At 49.3% G+C, this 18,932-nt stretch overlaps 1 protein-coding gene across 1 annotated transcript in view; it reads right to left on the reverse strand.

Annotated features, from left to right (window-relative positions):
* Positions 1-3,193: 3,193 nt before the first annotated feature.
* The window catches only part of GSN (gelsolin), a 33,010-nt gene continuing 17,271 nt past the window's right edge, over positions 3,194-18,932 (reverse strand). Inside the window, exons 7-17 of the mRNA XM_011927393.1 lie at positions 18,767-18,872; positions 17,482-17,570; positions 17,096-17,311; positions 14,599-14,732; positions 11,437-11,527; positions 9,405-9,575; positions 8,632-8,806; positions 7,081-7,205; positions 6,781-6,858; positions 4,646-4,706; positions 3,194-3,600 (exon numbers count right to left, since the gene is read on the reverse strand). Coding sequence (XP_011782783.1) covers positions 3,431-3,600; positions 4,646-4,706; positions 6,781-6,858; positions 7,081-7,205; positions 8,632-8,806; positions 9,405-9,575; positions 11,437-11,527; positions 14,599-14,732; positions 17,096-17,311; positions 17,482-17,570; positions 18,767-18,872 — 1,416 coding nt within the window. The 3' untranslated portion in view covers positions 3,194-3,430. The remainder of the gene's footprint in view (positions 3,601-4,645; positions 4,707-6,780; positions 6,859-7,080; positions 7,206-8,631; positions 8,807-9,404; positions 9,576-11,436; positions 11,528-14,598; positions 14,733-17,095; positions 17,312-17,481; positions 17,571-18,766; positions 18,873-18,932) is intronic.

Here is an 18,932-nt window from a genome sequence, read left to right on the forward strand (position 1 = left end):
TCAGCTAAGGAAACGGCAAAGAACTTAAGTAAGATCACACTGCTAATGAGTGGTAGAGCTACATTTGAACCCAGGTCTGACTCCAAAGGCCAGCTGTAATAGTATCATATAAGGCTTATAGTATAATATAAGGCTGCTATGAACATGAGCATCTGTTTGATTCAAAGTGTTCTTGAGCCAGAGTCAAAGTCAGCCAGCAAAGGAATCGTGTGTCTCCTGTAAGCAGGCGTGCCATATATTACATATATAGCCACCATATATATATATAGCCACTATATTATACCACCTCCAGCTATAGGTACTAATACAGCATTACCATTTTGCAGGTAGGTAACTTGAGGCTCCAAAAGTTTTTTTAAAGTATTATATCTATAATGCCTTGCACAAAGTAAGTACAAAATAAATATCTGTTCAACTGAATTGCCCAAGATGGACACAGGATCCAAGCCTAGCATTATCCCTCTGGCATCTGTCTCATTATTTCACAATGATTTTTCCATCACAGCAGATGATGACGTCTGCAACTGTTAGAAAGTTAAACTATGCGATTGAAGTGATAGTGTTCCTGATTGGCTTTTTGGCCTTTGAGAGAAAAATGAGAAGTCAGCATCTCAGTGGCCCCAGGCTATTTTCTTTCTCAGAGCATTGCACAGCACTCTTTTGAGGCCACAGCCATACCATTGAATGCCGGTATAAACTGAAATGAAGAATTAATGGGCAGGTCTACCTGAAATTTTAACTCCCATGAATTTCTAGGAAGTAAGCTAGCTCTGTCTACACAGGCCTCTACCTGCCTTTCATGAAAGCCCTGGAAGCTTTGGGTGGTAAATGCCACTTTTGTACCAGGACTTTGTCAAGTTGATTGCTGTGACCATGAAAGCAAACCTTTGGGGGTAGGCAAGGCGGGCATTATGGGATCAAGTCCAAACCCTTGGTATGGCATTCAAATCCCCAGCCCGTCTCTCAGCTCAGAGGCCTGCCACTCCAGGCTGCTGTCTGTCCCCGAGCACACTGTTCCCCTCACAGCCCCCTGCCTGTACTTGCTGCACCCTCTGCCTGAAAGTGACTTGATCTTCTCTGCATGTTTCACCCGGAAAATTTCTTCTCCACTACCCTCAACACTTCTGAGATGAATCAGAATCTCTGAAGGAACAGCCCTTGGGGAATCCATGCTTTTAAAAAGTTCCCTGGGCAATTTGGGTGATCAGCCAGCTTTGGGAACAACAGTGTAAACACACACACACACACGCACACACACACACACAGCCTGCCCATCATTTAATCCCTCATGCTGGTTTCTGTTCTTTTACAGTCATATGCTTGGGAGCTTTCACATCATAACTCAATGGGGATGGAGTGGTGGTGGGAGGTGATACAGAACAAGAGCGGGGAAAACAAGGTGAGAAGAGACCAAAAGGACAGACGGGGAGGACTGGGGAATGTCCTCCAGCAGGTTCCTTGGACTGCTTTAGAGTCTCCCAGGAGAAAAGATTATGAAACAACATAGAAATATCCAAGAGGGACTTGTGATATGCTGAGCATGAGTAGAGAGTCAGGACCCAGGGGACCAAGAAGGCACAGAAGAGTCCCTTTCCCATACCCTGAAGACCGCAAACTTTGAGAGCATCCGGGGGCAGCTCTTGCGATGGCAGCTGCTGAGCTGCTGCAGTGATTTCTCCACATAGTTTTGGGGCAGCAGAATGAATCTGTGGGAACCAGAGGTAGCAAGGAAGGTCCAAGCAGCTGCTACAGGATGTGGCAGCTATAAGGATGCACCCTGCCCACTTTCCAGTGCAAGGCATATACTTGATAAGAGCTCCGGCTGCTGGCTTTGAACTTCATTCCACATGTGTCCCAAGGCCAGGCCTCCCAGTGACTGAGTGCAGGGGGCAGATAAGGCACACCTGCTTACAGGAGACACACGATTCCTTTGCTGGCTGACTGACTCTGGCTCAAGAACACTTTGAATCAAACAGATGCTCATGTTCATAGAAGCCTTATGCATGATAGCCAAAAGGCACAAATAACTGAAGAGTCCATTGATGGCTAAATAAACCAGATGTGGTATAGACATGCAGTAGAATATTACTCAGCCACAAAAAGGAGTGAAAGTTTGATACATGCTACAACAGGGATAAGTCTTGAAAACATTCTGCTAAGTGAAACAAGCCACACACAGAGGACAAATGTTGTGTGATTCCACTTAAATGAGGTCCCTGGAATAGTCAAATTCTGAGACTGAAAGTAAAACACAGGTTACCAGGGGCTGGCGAATAGGGAAGAATGGGGAATTAGTATTTAACGGACAGAGCATTTATACTGGGGATTATCAAAAAGGTTTAGGTACAGAGAGTGGTGATGGCTACACAACACTGTATATGCAATGTTACCAAAATACACACTTACAAATGGTTAAAATAAATACGCTGTTATGTACAGTTTGCCACAGCAAAAAACGATGAAAATGGGACCATACCATTAAATTTAAAAAGAACACTGAATTTGGCTTTGAGACTGCCGACAAGCTTTGCCAAATCTTCCTGGATTAAATAAATGACCACTAAGACAATTCCGTGCAACCTTCTCTCCCTTTTTTCTCCACCTAGGGTCAGACCTGCGTCTAGGGTCTGATGGCTCTCCCAGTCTTCCTTGGTTCCCCACCTATTTCCTTTCTTTTGAGACAGAATCTTGCTCTGTTGCCCAGGCTGGAGTGCAATGGCACGATCTCAGCTCACTGCAACGTCCGCCTCCTGGGTTCAAGAGATTCTGCCTCAGCCTCCTGAGGAGCCAGGATTACAGGCATGTGCCACCACACCTGGCTGATTTTTTATTTTTAGTAAAGACAGGCTTTCACCATGTTGGCCAGGCTGGTCTCGAACTCGTGACCTCAGGTGATCCGCCCGCCTCAGTCTCCCAAAGTGCCGGGATTACATGTGTGAGCCACGGCGCCTGGGCCCTCCCTATTTCCTTTCACATAGGTATCCCCCAGGACAATCTACACACCTCTCATCTCACTGTGGCATCGCCTCTCAGGGCACCAGGATTCACACACGGGGTGGATGCAGCTTTTCTGCTAGTTCACAGGCAAATGCTAGGCACCTCTCTGGGCATTCTCAGAATTACCAGGGACATAGGGCAGACGCTCGCTCTCACTGTCAGATGGACACAAGGAAACGGTTGAGCCACACTGGAGTACACACTTCAAAATGTTTTTATTGAATTTAATTTCCCAAACACAGACGTTTTAGACAATTTTGCAAGGACCCTGAATTTTTGCAGGGCTATTTTTGGATACTGTAAAAAACAAAAAACCAAAAAAACCATACACACACACTCATAGCAGAGTTGCTCTGCTCGCTGTAAGGCCTCTTTGAGGGAAGGACAGTTCCAAAAGGCACTGACCGGTGACATGGGTGGGTCCTGCCCCTCCTCAGGCAGCCAGCTCAGCCATGGCCCTGTCCAAGGGGTCCACAGACCAGTAATCATCATCCCAGCCAAGGAACCAGCCCACGAAGGAGGGAGGCTCAAAGCCTTGCTTCACCACGGTGATGGGCGTCCGCCGATCCCGATTGGCTGGGTCCGTCTCGATGTACCGCTTAGCTGCAGACACACGTGCAAGAAAAGGAAACCCCAGGAATTCTTAGTGCCTCCCACACCAGGGAGAGGGTGACTCAGGACAGGAGTTGACAAAGAAGGTCAAAGGTCAAAAGACAGTAGGTCAAAAGTCAAAAGACAGGTGGTCTATGGTCCTACTGTCCCTACTGCCCACTCCCTGCCCTGGGCACCATCCTCCTTTAAAGGCATGATACCCACGTGGGTTCTCTACCACCCTGCTCAGGAACACAGGAAGGGACGGGGTTACGGCTTAACCTGCTTCATAAAGCTTATTACTTTCCCTTATAGTCCCCTACTGGAAGATATGGGAACCAACTTTTGAGTTCCCAGCTCATAAATCAGATGTATTCAGCTACCCAGAATCTGCTTTGCAACATCTCTTTCTTTTTCTTTTTTTTTTTCATTTTGAGACACCATCTCGTTCTGTCACCCAGCCTATAGTACAGTGATACCATCATGGCTCACAGCAGCCATGAACTCCTGGGTTCAAGCAATCCTCTGACCTCAACCTCCTGAGTAGCTGGGACCACGGCTACACACCAACACACCTGGCTAATTTTTTTGTATTTTTTCTAGAGATGGGGTTTCACTATGTTGCCCGGGCTACTCTCAAACTCCCAGGCTCAAGTGATCCTCCTGACTTGGCCTCCCAAAATGCTGGGATTACATGCATGAGTCACCATGCCTGGCCTGCTTTGCCACATCTAAACCTTGACAAGTTCAGCTCCTGAGTATTCTGGGAACTTGAAGAGACTTCTCATCTGTTCCTTCCTTCCTCTGGAACAGATCAGTTCCTTCAGAAACCCTGAAGCTTCTGAAGGAACCTCAGGGTTTCTGAAGGAACTGATGTGTTCTTCACTACCCCCAGGCAGGACTTCTAAGGGGCTGGCCACAGAGGAGGAAGTCCCCACCCTATCTTGTCCATCAGTCCCCTAGAAATGATGCTCATTCCCAGACCTGTACAGAAGCCACTCCCATCACCCCACAAGCAATGGACCCCCCCACCCCCGCCAGGGACTTGGGTCCTCACCAGAAGTCAAGGCTTCTGTCTTTTCTTCTTCTTGAGAATCCTTTCCAACCCAGACAAAGACCTGGAGGTGAGATGAGACGTGAAAGGTACATGAGGGGCGCTGACCAAATTCATGGCTGGAGGAAGACTGGGGAGGGGCCAGGTGTCAGAAAAGACAAAGCCCTTTTTAAGCCCTAAGAGAGCCCATGAACTAACACTAGAGGAATTTGGAACAGAGGTTGAAAACCGGCAACCCACAAGCATGTTTTGTTTGCTCACCCACCACCTTGTGTTGGCCAACAATGTCTTTTTAAACCACTGGTGACATAAAAATCTAGATTACCAACTTCTCTTAAAAAACTGGAGGATCTAGCAGCCTGGGCCTTCAAACCTCACTTCAGTCAAGCTGTGCAGGAGCCACCCCTTTGAGATGAGCGGTTCTAGTTTGCCTCAGACTCCACTGCTCCTTCACATCTCCCCATCCCAGCCTGCTTCACTCGCTAACACTGCCAACCAGGTGCCATCACGCATTGAGTTTGAGATTCTTCTCTAAAGGTCCATAAGTTATCTCTGAACGGCATTCACTCGTTCAACAAATGAGTGGCCAAACATATTCTCACTCATTTATTAATCCAACAAATATGCACTGAGAGTCTACCACGTCCCAGTCTGTGTGCATCTTCGTCAAAATGGGCCTACGGCTTGGAATAAAAATAACTCACTCACCGCTATCACCATTTTGAGTCTTGTTACAAGTTCTATGTCACATTATTTAGCTGATTTTTATGTATCATCTATTTTTATGCATATCTAAAATATTACTTCAAAGAGCACCTATCATCGATAAAATGGCATTAGACAGTAAAATGTCAGACTTGGTTTCTCTCACTTTTTTTAAGACAGAGTCTCACTCTGTCATCCAGACTGGAGTGCAGTGGCGTGATCTCAGCTCACTGCAACCTCCGCCTCCTGGGTTCAAGTGATTCTGCCTCAACCTCCTGAGTAGCTGGGATTACAGGCACCCACCACCACACCTGGCTAATTTTTTTGTATTTTTAGTAGAGACAGGGTTTCACCATGTTGGCCAGGCTGGTCTTGAACTCCTGACCTCAACTGATTTGCCCACCTCAGCCTCTCAAAGTGCTGGGTTTGCAAGCATGAGCCATCATGTCTGGCCCTCTCTTACTTATTTATAAATGTGTTCCCAACTAAAGTGGAAGCCCCTCGAAGGCAGGCATTCTATCTATTTTGCTTATCATAGGATTCTCAGCACTCAGCATTTGCCTGGAAGACAGTAGTGCTGAATAAATGTCGGCTGACTGAATCCCTAACAGATGAACAAACAGATTAAGTAGTCAATGGATCAATCAATGACAACTGCTGAATGGCTCAAGCAGCAACCATTTTTGGTCCTGATCTTCCAACCGGGGATTTCGAGCAGCACTGTGGGTAGTGTAGTCTTATGCCTTCGTGGTCAGTCACTCCATAACTCTGAGGACGCTGGGAGAAGCCACCTTGATAGGAAAGATGACTGACCTGACACCCCCGTGAGAACGTAAGCCCTGGGAGGGCAGGAAAACGCCTACTTTATTTATTGCTCTATCCCTAGCATCTCAAACATAAAGCACCTGGTACAAAGCAGTGCCCAATTAATATTGGTTGAGTGAGTGAATGGCACCTTCCCCTGCCAGGAAGTCCTACATAATGGCCTTCTCTAGGAGATGAAGTGGAGACAGAGCCAAGAGCCCTCAAACCAGAAGCAGGAGCCCTCTAGAGTCGCTAGGTGACACTGGACAGTTTATGCCTGCAAACAAGATGCTGCTAAGTTCAACATCCCCCGCCAGCAGATTTAAAGGAAGAGTTCATGCTCCTGCAAGGCCTGGGAGAGAATGATGAAGGTCATGTGATTTGGCTTTATAGGGCATTTTGCAGCTTTCAAGGTGAGTGTATCTGCAAGGAAGGTACCGCCACTCCCAGTTTACAGATGAGGAAATGGAAGCTCAGAAAAAGGAAGTGACTTCCAGTAGCCTAGAGACTTTTCTGGCAACACCTGGCACTGCCTCTTTTAGGTCCTTCTAGCAACTGATCACAGAATTGGAAGTCTAGTTTCTCCCACTCCCTCTGGCAGAGACAGCCTTCACTTGTCCTTCACCCACCTGGTCCCAGGTGTCCAGAAGCATGACATCATCCATAGCCAGGTCTTCCTGCATGAGCTCACCAGGAACCTCTTCGATCTGGGAAGGAACGAAAGAGCATCAGTGAGATGTCTTCCCTCCCCTGGGTGGGCTTCCTCTCTCTGCCCCCTGAGGGAGTGGCACAGCTGGTTGCAGCTGGCAGGGGGCCCCTTCCTCTGTGCCATGCCATCAGAACTGTTTCTCCTGCCTCTGCTTCCGACCAGTACCGTGGAACTTGTCTCCCGAGGGGAAAGCAGAGGTGTGACCTCAGCAGGGGCTCACCACAAAACGTCCAATCTTGTTGGAGCAGGCAAAGAGGCGAGGAGGATGGGCATCCATCTTCTTGTCCTTCAGCCGTGGGGATGTGCGGTAGGCAGCCTTCCCGCCCAGGGCCTCCCAGAAGCCATCTGTGAGGGGAGGCCATGCCAGTTTGCTGAGGGATGCCATCACCCCTCTCTCCCATCTCATCAGACCCTGGGACCAGCCCTGCCCAAGCCCAACCAACTGCTCTTCCCCTTCTCCCTCCATCCTAAAATCCCAGCAGGTCCGGAGGGAAGAGGCCTGAGGGAATTGGAAGGTGGCGAAATAGAGGCCCAGAGAGGGCAGACTTGGCAGGAGTGACACAGTCAGGACTGCTATTGGCTTGAGGCTGACGACAGCATTGCAGGATGAGGATCATTAGCTCCACTCAGCTAACGAGGCGATGTGGCTCAGAGAGGTTAAGCAACACTCAGGGTCACACAGATGGTAAGTGTTAAGACCAGGATACAAATCTCATCTGATTCGAATGCCCATATTCTTTCCACTATACCTGCTCTGTCCATGTGTAGCCACTTACATTTAAATTCATTAAAATTAAATTCAATAGAAAGTTCAGTTCCTCATTCCCACAAATTCCCACTGGTCGCATTTCAGGTGCTCAACAGCCACAGGTGACTGGTGGCTGCCAAATTGGACCCGGCAGACACAGAACATCCATCTGCATAGAAGGTTCTGCTGCACAGAGCTGCTTTAGACCAAGTCACCCTTCTCCATTTCTGTTAAGCATCAAGCAGCTGGGAATGAACTCAAAGTAACAGTAAAAAGACTGCAGACTGGCAGAAGGAAGAGCTTCCCGGCCCACCTTCTGGAAACAGAGCAGGCTGGTGGCATTTCTGTCCATGGGGAGTCTAGAGATGCAAAGAGCCCACTGCCCCTCTGATGCTATCAGCCCTGCCTACCACCTTTCTAGGTTTCGTAGCGAGGGACCGCCTCCTTCCACAGCCCAACTACTCCTTCCCCAGCCCAACTGCTCCTTCCCACACTGGGCTCTCCTTTCTTTCTGTCTTTCTTTCTTTTTTTTTTTTTTTGAGACGGAGTTTTACTCCTGTTGCCCAGGCTGGAGTGCAATAGCATGATCTCAGCTCACCGCAATCTCCACCTCCCGGGTTCAAGTGATTCTCCTGCCTCAGCCTCCTGAGTAGCTGGGATTACAGGCATGCACCACCATGCCCGGCTAATTTTGTATTTTTAGTACAGACGGGGTTTCTCCATGTTGGTCAGGTTAGTCTTGAACTCCCAACCTCAGGTAATCTACCTGCCTTAGCCTCCCAAAGTGCTGGGATTACAGGCATAAGCCATCACGCCCAGGCTAGGCTCTCCTTTCTTTAGCTCCTGGAGACCCCCTTCTCTCTGACCATAGCCCTCATTTTAAAGCAACTGCTTTTATTTAACATACATTAGGGGACAGGCCCTGGGGCATGGGGAGGATTTAGAGCCCCCAAGCCCAAGGAAAGAAGGGAAACCTAACAGCTGCATCCTGGAGAGCAGCAGGCCCCCCACCCCAGCTCCTACCTGGCTCGCTGCCTTCTGCCACCTGCACAGGTTGGGCCCGTAGCACCCTGAGCAGCTCCTGGGCCCCCGTCTTCTCTGCCTCACTGGCTCCTGTACCCACCCACAGGTAGGCAGCTGAGGGGGTTTTCAGGACAAAGGCATCGTTGGAGTTCAGTGCACCAGCCTTAGGCAGTACCTGGGAGGGTAGAGCTTGGTTAATCAGGAACCAGACAAAAAGCCCTCAGCCCCCTCCTCACAGCCCAGGAGACCCTGCAGCAGGGCTAGCTCTCGGGTGGCGACTTGGAGGAACACAGCCCATCAGAGCTGAGGGCACAGACTTTGGACCCTGATGGCCTTGGTTGACTCCCATGAGTCACTGATGCACTGTGACTAACAGAAGTGGAGTGCCCAGAACAAAGGAGGTGAGAGTCCCATTCCCCTCTAGGCTGCTCAAACCATCCTGGGAATCATGTCCTGATCTGTGCCTTCCTCCATGAAAGGGACAGCAGCCAACTGGAATGTAATCAGGAATGGCATCCCGATTGTACAGAATGGTAGGCAGTGAGCTCTCCACTATGCAAAGTGTGCAAGGGACACTGGGCATCCTTGAAACGGGGAAGTCTAAGACAGACAACCCTGTGGCCAGGGCAGGAAGATACAAAAAGCTGCTTCTTACCCACTCACTCAGCGCCCCCCGCCACCCCCGCCCCCATCCTGTGCCTGGACATCTGGTCATCCAGCTGGGAGGTTTCAGGGAGGCCAATCCCTTCTGTGATCCAGGACCTGGAAATTACCTCGACAGCCCGCGTGGCTCCAGCGCTGTTGGCGCGGACCTGGAAGAGGCGGGTGCTGGCAGGGGCTGTCTGCCCGCCCTCGCGGGAGGTGCCGCCCTTGTAGATGATCATGGGCTTCCCACCAAACAGGCTCATGAGGTGTGCCGGCTCCTTGCCTTGGACCACACGGCTCTGGCAGACAGACAGGAGAGCGAGTCAGGGACCTTGGAGGCAGGCCTCAGTCCTTCTGTGTCGCACTGGGCCCACCCTTGCAGACGAAGCCATCATGCTTGTGTCTGTGTGTGGCATGGAATGTGACCCGAGAACACACAGGCAGGGACAGCAGACTTCCAGGAAGGGCAGAGACAGCGCTATTGCCTGAGGTCCCCAGGGTACTGCTGCTGTGGCTGCTCTCCACCTCCATGAGGACGTGCCTTCCTGACCCTCAGCCTGGTCTAAGAACCAGGAGAGCCTGTGTTTGCAAATATTCCCTTAAATAGAAGCACAGGGATTGCTGGTGGACATTCTTCTAGAATGCTGACGTCAGGCCTGGGCATGACTGCCAGTAGAGTGTAAGAACAGAGCATTCCAGATCTGGAAAACTCCCTCCTGCACAGCCAGTGCACCCCAGATGCAGGAAACAGCCAGGGGCTTGGTGGTGGGAATGAGGCAGGGAAGATGTACACCCTCACATCTGCTCCTGCCCTGTGTGTGGCACCTTACTGTGGCCCCAGCTAACTATGTCCAGAAGAAAATCTCACACGTGTGTCGGGCGTATGGCAGTCGCTTCCCACCACGACCCACCACCGCTGAGTTAGGGCTTAGACTCCAACTCCACCCTGATGGTGAGAACTTGGGCACGTGTCTCAACCTCTTGGATTCGTCTTCTGAAAAATGCAGCCAAGGATGCTACTCCCAAGGCAGTTGTCAGGATGCACTGAGCTAAGATGGTCATCTCATTTAGTGCCCAGCACCCAGACTATCATAGGCAAAGGTCAGGGCACAAACCCCCAATTCCTATCTAGAGCCCTGCCCACTCCTACCACAGTGTGAAGGAAGCACAATTGTTGTCGCTTCCCGCTCATCTCCACAAACCAGCTCTGCTGCCCTCCAGCGCCCCCTACTGGCCAGAGCGACTTTTTAAACCAGAAATCACTACAGCTCAGACTTACCATTCAGCAACTTCCTGTTGTTCTCAGCATCAAGCATCAACGTCACCATGGCCTCTGGTGGTCTGGCCCCTCTGAGCACCTCTCTAGCCTCAAATCAGGGCACTTTCCCCTTGCTTTAACACCCAATGCCCCCTCCCACCTCAGGGCCTTTGCATGTGTACCACCCTTTACCCAGAATGTGCTTTCCTTCACTCTGTCTGAGCAACTCCTACTCGTGCATTAGGTCCCAGTTGAACAGTCCCCTCCTGTGACAGGGTGGGCTTTTCTAATCCAATAGGATCCTACCCGGGATCTACGTCCTTGTACATAACACATGTGTATAAGGGAGGGACTTCTTACATGCCAGGCATGGCTCTAAGTGCTTACAAATGTTAACTCTTAATCCCCACAGCAATCCTGTGGGATGGTACTGTTATTACCCCTATTTTGAGGACACAGAGGCACAGAGAGGCTAAGTGACTTGCCCAAAGTTGCCAGAGGTAAGGACAGGATTCAAACCCAAGCATGCTGGTTCCACATCCGTGCTCAGCCACGCCGCCTCTCCCATGTCTCTCTCCCCAAGGTTTTGTCAATTTCATTCACTGCACTGTCACAGCCATTGGTGTGCATGTGTGTTGAATGCCTACTACCACCCAAGAAAGCAAAGCCCATTAGGGCAGGGGCAGTGTGCCTGTTGTCCATGGCTACAGATGTAGCGTAGAACACATGGAAGCCCTAAATAAATACCTGTTCCATGGATGGATGGACGGACGGATGGATGGATAGATGGATGGATGGATGGACAGATGGACAAACGAATGGATGGATGAGAGTCAGACAGATGAGTGAAGAGAAGGACAAGGCTCAGGCTGCAGCCCAGAGAGGCGGTGGGCTGGGCTCACCTGAACAGGGGTACCTCCCAGCTCCTCATCCAGCTGAGCTGTCAGGATGGCAGATGCAGCGACCTCATCCTGGGTAGACTGGGCACCCTGCCTGGAAGGGGAATTGAGATTCAGCACCAAGGTGTACACAGAGCCCTGAGCCTCTCCCTTACCCTGAGTCTGAGAAACCTACACATCTCCCCGTTACCAGTAATGAAACAGATAGAGAGGGAAGGGCACTCTCTCAGAACAACAAGAGCCAGGAACCACACCAACACTTCCACTCTCAGCCTGGCATCTTGCCCGCTTACAGAGATCTGAGTGCAATGCATGGATTTCCTTATGCTAAATGTGTCCCTCAGGAGACGGGCTGGGTCATCCCATGCTGAACAGCCACAGAGAAGATGCTCTGAGACTCAAATCTGAGATGTAGAAAAGTGGCCAGGACATTTCTCTGGGTGGAAAAGCAAGTTGCAGAATAGCAAGTGTTACGAGAGCCTATTTGTGGGAAAAGATGTCAGTGATTAAGCTTCCCGTGAACACGTGCAGAGAGGTCTGAACACATGTTCACCAAAAGGTCCATGGTGATCGCTCTTAGAGGGAAGATTCAGGGGGATTTTGCCTTTCTACCCCACCTCTTTGCATATTGTCTAAGTTTTCCATAACCAACGTATGTCGTCATATAAGCAAACAAAATCTGACATATCAATGTGCTGATGCAGCTAATTTTTTAAACAGTCTTCTCACAAATTTTGTGCCAGGTGTGTGTATTATCTAGTGAAAAAAAAATTTAAGCTGTTTTTAAATGTCTGGGGTTGTCAAATTGAGAGGCATTCTACAAAATAACTGGCCAGTACTCTTTTAAAGTATCAAGGTCATGAAAAAAAGGAAAGACTGGGAAACTGCCATAGATTCAGAGACTTCAGAGACATAAGTAAATGCCATGTGGGATCCTGGGTTAGATCCTAGATCAGGAAAAGAACAGTAGTGGGGGCCAGGTGCAATGGCTCATGCCTGTCATCCCAGCACTTTGGGAGGCCAAGGTAGGCAGATCAGTTGAGGTCAGGAGTTCGAAACCAGCCTGTCCAACATGGTGAAACCCCATCACTACTAAAAATACAAAAATTAGCCGGGTGTGGTGGCGCACACCTGTAGTCCCAGATATTCGGGCGGCTGAGGCAGGAGAATTGCCTGAACCTGGGAGGCAGAGGTTACAGTGAGCCAAAATCACACCACTGTAGTCCAGCTTGGTGACAGAGCAAGACGCTGTCTAAAAAAAAACCAAAAACCAAAACAAAACAAAAACCACACAGTAATAGGAAAACTGGGGAAATTTAGGTAAAGCCTATAGATTAGTAAGTAGTATTGTGTCAGTGTTCGCTTCCTGGCTTTGTTAATTGTGCTATGGTTATGTAAGATGTGAACATAGGTGAATATTCCATTGGGTAACGGATATACAAGAACTGTCTGTACTAGTTTTGCAACTTTTCAGCAAGTCTAATATTATTTCAAAATAAGTTTAAAAAAGAAGGAATCCAGCCGGGCATGGTGGCTCATGCCTATAATCCCAACACTTTGGGAGGCTGAGGCAAGCAGATCGCTTGAGGAGTTCGAGACCAGCCTGGGCAACATGGCAAAACCCCATCCATACTAAAGTACAAAAAGTAGCCAGGCATGGTGGTGAGTAGTGGCAAGTTGTCCCAGCTACTCGGGAGGCTGAGGCATGATAATCGCAAGAAAAAAATCCAACAGTCAATAATCAGACAAAAAGTTTTAGACTGTATAGTAAGAGAAATACAAGTTAAAAATACACTGAGACACCATTTTATAAACCGTAAGATTGACAAACGCCCAAAAGTTTGACCACACAAGCCACAGGTGTGACTACAGGGAACCAGGGGCTCTCACAGGTTGCTTGGTGGGAATGTAAAATGCTACAAACACTATCGAGGGAAATTGGGGGCTATCTGTCAAAATGACAAGTGCAGTTACTATTTGATCCAGCAATCTCACTTCTGGGAACTTACTCTAGAGGCATTTCTCTGCATGTTCAAAGTGATGTTTGTTTAAGGTTACTAATCACAGCAATGTTTGTAATAGAGAAAGACTAGAATCAACCCAATTATGCATCATCAAGGAATCTGTTAAATAAACTATAGTACAGCCACCCAAAGGACTATTACACAACTGTAAAAAAGAATGAGGAAGCTCTCTATGTACTGACATTATTGATCTCTAGGAAGAGCGGAGTCAGAAAAGCAAGGTGCAGGGCAATACACAAAATATGCTACCTTTTGTGTAAGGAAGGGAGGGACTAGGCTATAAATTATTTGCATATATATTTTTTTCACAAAGAGTTACCAGAAGGATGTGCAAGAGATTAAAGCAGTTACCCAAGAAGGGGTGAGGTCTGGAGAATGAGGTAGAGAGGGACAGGGGTGGGAATAAGATTTCTCAATAAATACCTTTATAATCTATTTTGATTTTTGAACCATGTAAATGTATTCTCTGTTTTAAAATAATTTGGGGGCTGGGTGTGGTAGCTCACGCCTGTAACCCCAGAACTTTGGGAGGCTGAGGTAGGTGGATCACCTGAGGTCAGGAGTTTGAGACCAGCCTGGCCAACATGGTGAAACCCCTGTCTCTACTAAAAATACAAAAAAGTAGCCAGGCATGGTGGTGGGCCTCTGTAATCCCAGCTACTAGGGAGACTGAGGCAGGAGAATCGCTTGAACTCGGGAGGCAGAGGTTGTAGTGAGGGAGACCACACTATTGCGCTCCAGCCTGGGCAACAACAGCAAAACTCTGTCTCAAAATAAATAAAATAAATAACTAAATAAATAAAAATAAAATAAAACAAATTTTGGCTTGAAAAATATGTGTGGGAGGATAGACCCTAGTGTGCACAGTACTTGGCATGGATTTGCGGGAGATGTTCTGTTTGTTTCTCCACACTCACTATACCTCCTACGATAGATGTATAATCATTTGGTAAGAAGAGTTTAAAAGTTGTTTGGAGAAATAAGCAAGTGTGTTGCCCTGTGGACAAGAGTCTCTCCCAGCAGGGAGTGGCAGTCCCACCTCAGGCCCTCACACCCTCAGTCTGTCTTCAGTCTGTCTTCAGTCCTGCTCGGGGCCCAGCCAGTGACCCCACGACACACACTGATGGCCCCAGAACCTCACCAGTTGTAGATTATCTGCCCCTGGCGGCCTCCATGGCGGTAGTTGTACAGAATGATGTAGCTGTCTCCTCCATAGAACTGTCCATATGTGGCAGGGTCCACGGGTACTTTGCTGGAGCCTTCAATTCTCCAGATCTGTGGAGCAAAGCTGGGGTCAGATGCTGGGCAGCACCCCCACCCCCCAGCTCAGGCAAGCCAGGAAACCACAGCGTGGTAGGTTGTGGTTAGACCATGGGATGAACTTTTAATCACTTGGGCTCGGACTGGAGTTAAATAGTTTGCCCGACTCACAGAGCCACTAGGAGGCAGGGCTAGGACTCCCGGCCAGGGTTCCCGCCTGGGACCCTCATACCATGCCCTGCCCCAGGCTGTTTGTTCTTTGCTGAGGATTGTCAAGGCAGCTCCAAAGGAATGCAGTACAGTGAGGGGAGGAGCCAGACACAGACCCCAAATCAGGCCCCTCATCCCCTTCCGGGCCATGAGACCTCACACAACCGGTTTAATCGCTCTTAGCCTCAGTTTTCCCATCTGAAAAATGGGGATAATTATAGTACCTACCTCAAAGTATTGTGAGGCTCAAATGAGTTACTCATGAAAGTCTAACATAGGGCCTGGCACAAGGGAACTGCTCTGTAGGTAGCAGCTGCTCTTATTAAGTATTATTATTGTTTTACTAATATCACCATTATCTCTATTGTTACTGAGCTGCCTGGATTCTCCTCTTTTTTTTTTTTTTTTTGAGACAAGGTTTCACTCTTGTCACCCAGGCTAGAATGTAATGGCGCAATCTCGGCTCACTGCAACCGCTGCCTCCCAGGTTCAAGCAAGTCTTCTCTCTCAGCCTCCCTAGTAGCTGAGATTACAAGCACCTGCCACCACGGCTGGCTAAGTTTTGTATTTTTAGTACAGACCGGGTTTCACCATGTTGGCCAGGCTGGTCTTGAACTCCTGACCTCAGGTGATCCGCCCGCCTCGACCTCCCAAAGTGCTGGGATTACAGGCGTGAGCCACCATGCTGGGCCTGCCAGGAATTTCATATATGGGTCATCTGCAGAGGCAGGGCCACCACGAGGCGACCTCAGCGTGACCCCTGCTGGCAGGTGTCTGCAGTGTTCTGGTGACACCGATTTTTCCAAGTGGTCATAGGCCCAGCAGCGCCACCTGGTGGAGCTATGGAGACACGGAGTTGTCCAAGTCCTGGGAAACAGAATCCTAGAATCTCTATCTCTGATTTTGAACATTCTTGAAGGTGATGGAGTGGGATGAAACCCTACTTTACAGGTGAGAAAGTAAAGCTCAAAGAGGTTATGTAACTTGCCCAAAGTCTCACAGTTAGGCTGCCAGGGTTCTTACCACACCGCCCCACACGGAATGTTTTCATTGCATTATCCCTACCTACTGAAGCAATGAAAGAATGCTAATAATACTAAACCAAAAACAATAATACATAAAAATGAACATGTTTGTTATTCCTATCATTAGGAATGGAATCAAGTTTGCCTGAAGCGGATTCTACCTTCTAAACACCTCTGAACCCCACAGCCCTCTTCCCCTTCTCCACGGTGACCTTCTTAGTCTCAAGGTCATCATCTCTCCCCTAAACTATTAGAATAAGCTCCCCATAAGCTCTCTACCTTCATTCTCCTGCCTCCAACCCACTTTCTTAGTTTTCTTTTATTTATTTTTTTAACTGATTTTTTTTCCTTCTAATGATATCCTAGAGTCATATTCCAACCCATTTTCGCCGGGTGCAGTGGCTCATGCCTGTAATTCCAACACTTTGGGGGGCCGAGGCAGGAGAATTGCTTGAGCCCCAGGAGTTTGAAACTAGCCTGGGCAACATAGCAAGACCCTGTCTCTATTTAAAAAAAAAAAAAAGATAAAGCATAGATCTGAGCTTGTTGCATTTCTGATTTAATAAAAAGAAAAACCCCTCACTAGCACCCCCTGGTTAGAGGATCAAGTTCACACCCTTGAAACTGGCATTCAAGGCCCCTCCCTGGGGATGCCATCAGCACTAGCCCCCTGGGACAGCTCCCTCCTTTCCGAACATAGCGAGTCCCGCCTGGAACGCCCACCACTCTCCGCTCTTCTTCTCCGGCAGCAAAGCCCTACTCCTACTCTGAGACCCCACCCAAGGGTTCCCGTCTCTGTGCAGGCTGCCCTGACCAACCACCCCCGCTGCTCTTCCTGTGTCCCCACAATCCCCTGTGCTCCCTCCCATCTTCCACTGATCACACAGATCTGTGGCTGTGGTCAACTCCCCTCCCAGACCAGGCACTCCTCGGGACAAGGTGGGGCCAAGACACTTGGCCCAGGGCCTGATACACAGTAGGTGGTCAGGGTGCATTGGCTGTAAAAACTAAGTAACACCAAAGAATCTCAGCTACCAAAATTGTGCAAACCTCAGAGAGAAACCTCCTTGGGGAAGCAAGAGGCAGTGCATGGGGAAAGTGAGGGAGGGGCCTGGACACACACACCCCAGGCCCTAAAGGTACCTGTTTCTGGCCTGTGCCATCATCATCCATGCCGTGTTGGGCGGCCATGGCAGTGGAGGTGTGCAGGGTGGCGGCGTCGAAGGGCACGCGCTCCACATTGGCGATATGGCTGGAAAGGTAGGACAAGCCCAGGCCATCTGTCTGGTCTGGGTCCCGCCAGTTCTTGAAGAACTGCTTGAACAGTGGGGTCTCACCGCCCTCGGGAAGGACCGAGACCTGGGGAGGGGAGGTGGAGGAGCAGAATGTGGCTGGGCTGCCCAGCAAGGGTCTCCAGGGGAGCCTCAGATACCCCATCCACACTGAGGGTGGGACACCCGCCCTACTCCAGCCCATCCCCTCCAAACAGGAGCCACCCCTTCCCATCCTACCTGGCCTCCAAGACTCACCTGGGTCTGCTTGGGGTAGTCCATCTTGGTGATGAAGTCAGAGGCTGTTTTGAGGGCAGCCTTCCTCTCCTCCGTGTTAGCCTGCTTGCCTGTCAGTAGCCAGAGGAAGTGATGGAGGGTTAGGGGCCCGGGATCCTGCTGCATCCTGACCTCCAACGGTCCAGGAGAAGGAGCTGCCAAACTTCCCTCCCTACTCTTCTTAGACAGTGGATAGCCAAGGCCAGAGACCCCCAGAGCTGACCACTCACTAGAGCTCCTGGAGTCCAGCCTGGGGCTGGCCAATGACACCAATCACAACACGATTGTGGTCCATTTAGTGAGCATGTATTTTGTGCTTAGAACTATACATAGATTATTTAATCCACGGAACAGTCTTAAGTAATAAAAAAAATTGCTATCTTGTTCCTGAGTATCTATAAGGAAACCAGGGTCTTAGAGACATTAAATTACTTGACCTAGGTTCCTCAGTGAGTGAAAAGCTGCCACCCTGAGGGCATTCCTGTGCCAAGGAGCTCCTGGCCAGCCAATGCTGGCCCTCAGTCCCAGCCTTCTCACTGCCAAGGCCAAGGTCCCGATCAGCTGGCCCAGGGCCCAGGATGCCTAGAGAGTAATAATTATAATAGTTTCTCTCTCTCTCTTTCTCCCCACTCTCTCCCTTTCTCTCTGTCCTCCTGCTGTCTCCCTCTCCTCTGTCCTCTTCCCCAAGATGAGCCTTACAGAATCAGGGGAGGATACTAATGGGTCCTCTCAGAAGATCTCAGAGCCTCTAAGAAACATCTGGGCCAACGGTTTCCAAGAGAATTCCCACAAGATAGTACCCAAAGAGTTTATGAACTTCTAGCTTAGCATTTCCGAAACCAGATCATCTTCATGAAAAGCACCCCCGTGAATGCACAAGTTAAAAGTCCTACAGTAAACAAACTTGAACATTTTTAAATCCACTGTTGCCCATGAACTTCTCTGACCATACAGTTAAGATGTTTTCTACATAATTTCTTCAGGATGCCAATTAGCGTCTCAGAGAACTGACGTTATAATGCACTTGGGAAACACCCATTTTAGCCCAGATCAGGAATCTGAGGCCCAGAGAGGGTAAGTAAAGTGCCCAAGATCACACAGTACATCAATTGCAAAACCAAGGCATCAGCCCAAGACTTCTGATATCCATTGCACCAGGCGCCTCTACCACACTCCAAGCTCCCCTGGAGCTGAGTTCCTGGGAGCTGTGGGACATCCCACCCAAGGTCCTACAGGCCAGTTGGGATCCTTCCCCTGTCCCCAGTACCTTTCCAGACAAAGATTTTCCCGTCCTTGCCATGGTCCAGGATGAAGCAGTCCTTCTGATATCCATTGCACCAGGCGCCTCTACCACACTCCAAGCTCCCCTGGAGCTGAGTTCCTGGGAGCTGCGGGACATCCCACCCAAGGTCCTACAGGCCAGTTGGGATCCT

The sequence above is a fragment of the Colobus angolensis genome, unplaced genomic scaffold (genome assembly GCF_000951035.1).
Source record: "Colobus angolensis palliatus isolate OR3802 unplaced genomic scaffold, Cang.pa_1.0 Scaffold71, whole genome shotgun sequence".
NCBI classification, from domain to species: domain Eukaryota; kingdom Metazoa; phylum Chordata; class Mammalia; order Primates; family Cercopithecidae; genus Colobus; species Colobus angolensis.